Source organism: Emiliania huxleyi (assembly GCF_000372725.1).
Source record: "Emiliania huxleyi CCMP1516 unplaced genomic scaffold EMIHUscaffold_391, whole genome shotgun sequence".
Lineage (NCBI taxonomy): Eukaryota > Haptophyta > Isochrysidales > Noelaerhabdaceae > Emiliania > Emiliania huxleyi.
Genome location: NW_005199036.1, coordinates 25,413 through 28,072, shown reverse-complemented (window position 1 = coordinate 28,072; position 2,660 = coordinate 25,413). Strand labels below are relative to the sequence as shown.

At 72.4% G+C, this 2,660-nt stretch overlaps 1 protein-coding gene across 1 annotated transcript in view; it reads left to right on the top strand.

Annotated features, from left to right (window-relative positions):
• EMIHUDRAFT_118296 (hypothetical protein) overlaps positions 1 to 2,604 on the top strand; it is a gene marked incomplete at both ends in the record, with an annotated part of 3,876 nt that extends 1,272 nt beyond the window's left edge. Inside the window, 2 exons of the mRNA XM_005771065.1 lie at positions 654 to 1,916; positions 2,062 to 2,604. Of these exons, the coding sequence (XP_005771122.1) occupies positions 654 to 1,916; positions 2,062 to 2,604 (1,806 nt within the window). The remainder of the gene's footprint in view (positions 1 to 653; positions 1,917 to 2,061) is intronic.
• Positions 2,605 to 2,660: the final 56 nt, after the last annotated feature.

The window sequence follows — 2,660 nt, the reverse complement described above, 5'->3', positions numbered from 1 at the left end:
CGGGCCCAAATTGGCTTTTTGGAGGGGGTTCCCCCACTTTTGGGGGGGGTACCCGGGGGGGGTTCCTTTTAGGCGGAAACCCCGGCGGGGGTTGGGGGGGAGCCCCCGGCCCCGTGGGGCGGTTTTTTAAAGCCCAAGGGGGGGGGGGGCCAAACCGGGGGGGACGGGAGCTTTTGGTGGGGGGGTTTTCGCCCCATTAATTTTTTTGGGTTTTGGGGCAATTTGGGGGGGGTTGGGAAATTGCCCACGGGGTTGCCCAATTGGTTTTTTTTGGGGGAGGGGGGGGGCCCCCCCCAAGGGGGGGTTTCCCCCCAAGGGTTCCCCCCCCCCCCCCGGCCAAAGGAGGATTTGGTTTTGGATTGGTTCCTTCCGGGGGGGAGGGGGGGACCCCTTTTTCCTTTCAACCCCCCTCCCTTTTTTTTTGTTTCCAGGGGAAGGGACCCCGGGGGGGAAATTGAGGGGGAAACCCCCGGGGGGGGGACCCTTTTGTTTTTTGGGGGGCCAAGGGGCCCCGAAAAAAACCCCCCCGTTTTTTGGTGCCCTGGGGAACTCGGCAACCAGGGGAATTGTTGCCCCCCCCCCCCCCCCCGGTTCTTCCGTTTGCCATTGAGGCAAGATTCCCCCCCCCCCCCCCCCCGCCCGCGCGCGCGCAGGTCATCGAGGTGAATCCGTCGAGCGTCCGGTCGGGCCGGCTCGTCCTCTCCAAGTTTGCAGAGGCGACGCAGTCGCGCGAGCTCTCCACGTGGTCGGGCGCGACATCGGCCACGGGGGACGCTGCACCCTTGCTGGGGGGCAGCGGCGGCGGCGACCGCAAGCCGAAGCCGAAGTCGCAGAAGGGGGGCGCCGCTGCGCAGCCGCCGGCCAAGGGCGGTGCCGCTGCCAAGGGTGGGATCGGAGCCTTCTTTGCGAAGAAGGGTCCGGCCGCGGCACCGGCTGCCCCGGCGGCTGCCGCGGCGGAGCCTCTGCTGGGGAGGCAGAAGAAGAAGAAGAAGGCCGACGCCGAGGGGAAGCGGGGCGAGGCGGCCGCGCAGGCGCGGTGCGGCGAGGGTGTTGTGACGCTCGTCCTCTTCGAGGAGGTAGACGTGGTCTTCGAGGACGACGCCGGCTTCTACGCCGCACTGCGCCGGCTCGCGCGCGAGAGCAAGTGCCCGATGGTTGCGACATGCAACGAGCTCTCGGCCGAGCTCGAGGCGCTGCTGGGCAGCTCGCCGCGCCTCCGGTGGGAGCGGCCGTCGTCGGCCCAGCTGCTGCCCCTCGCCGCCGCCCTCTGCCTGCGGGGCGCGCCCCCGGCGGCCCCGGCGGCCGAGGTGCCGCCGAGCAGCAGCAGGAGCTTGCTGGAGCTGGTCGATCACTTTGGCGGCGACGTCCGGCGCACGGTGACCACGCTGCAGTGCTGGGCCGACGACGCCGGCGCGCCGCGCGTCGAGCGCGTTCTCGGGCTCGAGTCTGCGTGTTGCGGCGCGCCGCTCGCCGACGCCGTGCTGCGCGCGACGGCGTTGCGCGTCGCTGCGCAGCGCGAGGGCGGCGGCGGCGATGCGGAGGGCGACGCGGCGGGATCGCTGGCGGCGTCTCTGCTTCAGCTGCAGGTCGGGGCGTTGGTCGGATGCGTCGAGCTGCTCGGCCGCTCGCCGCTGCTCGAGCACCCTCTGCGTCTCCTCGACGCGGCCCTTGGCGGAGTGCTGCTCGCAGCGGAGGGCGCGGCCCCGGTGGCGGTCGCGGTGGCGGAGGGCGCGGCCACGGTGGCGGTGGCGCCCCTCGTCAACGAGCTCTGCTTCGGCGAGGTGCGGCCGGCAGGACTGCAGGTGCGGCCGGCAGGACTGCAGCCCGGAGCATCGGAGCCGGAGGCGGGCGGCGCGGAGGCGGGCCGAGAGGAGGCGGGGCCGGAGGAGGAGGACGAAGAGGCGGCCATGACCAGAGTGCGCGCAAGGGGGAAGCGGCTCCGGCTTCGGAAGCGGTGCGTCGACGACGACGAGGACGAGTCACCGGCGCTTTCACACACGTCCGCAGCGGTAGGCGAGTAGTGGAGAGGAGAGCGCTGACTTTCGCCGCCTGACACTGTAGCGCGTCGTCGAGGGCAGCGTGATCGACGGCGACGCGCCGCCAGAGGTGATGGAGGTCGACAGCTCGGAGGTCTCTTCTTCGCCTGGGGTCGCCACGGCCAGCAGTCCGTCGGCACGGGCCGTGGAGGCGGACGGCGGCGTCGCCGCCGCCTCCCCGAGCGACGGCGAGCGGCCTGCGACACCCGGCGCGTCGGGGCTCCCTGAGCCGCCTTCGGAGGAGCCGCCCTCGGAGGAGCCCGCCGCTGACGTGCCATCGGTGGACGAGGAGGCGGCGGGGGAGGAGGCGCCTCGGGAGGCCTTTTGGGTGAGTGAGCCGCCGGAGGGCGCCGCGGAGCCGCTGCTGCGCTGCACGCTGGACGCGACCGCTGACATGTACGACATGCTCTCGCTCGCTTCGCCCCGCTCCCCCGCGGCTGCAGCCGTCGCAGAGAGCGGAGAGACGAGTTGGTGGGGCGGCGCCGACGCGGCGCCGGCCGCCACACAGCTCGACGCCGACTTGCGCGCCACGCTGCAGCTGCTCACCGTGTCTGCAGCATTCGCTACGGTCGCTGCCGCCCGCGCAGCCGACGGTTCGCCGCCGCCGCCGCCGCCGCCGCCGCT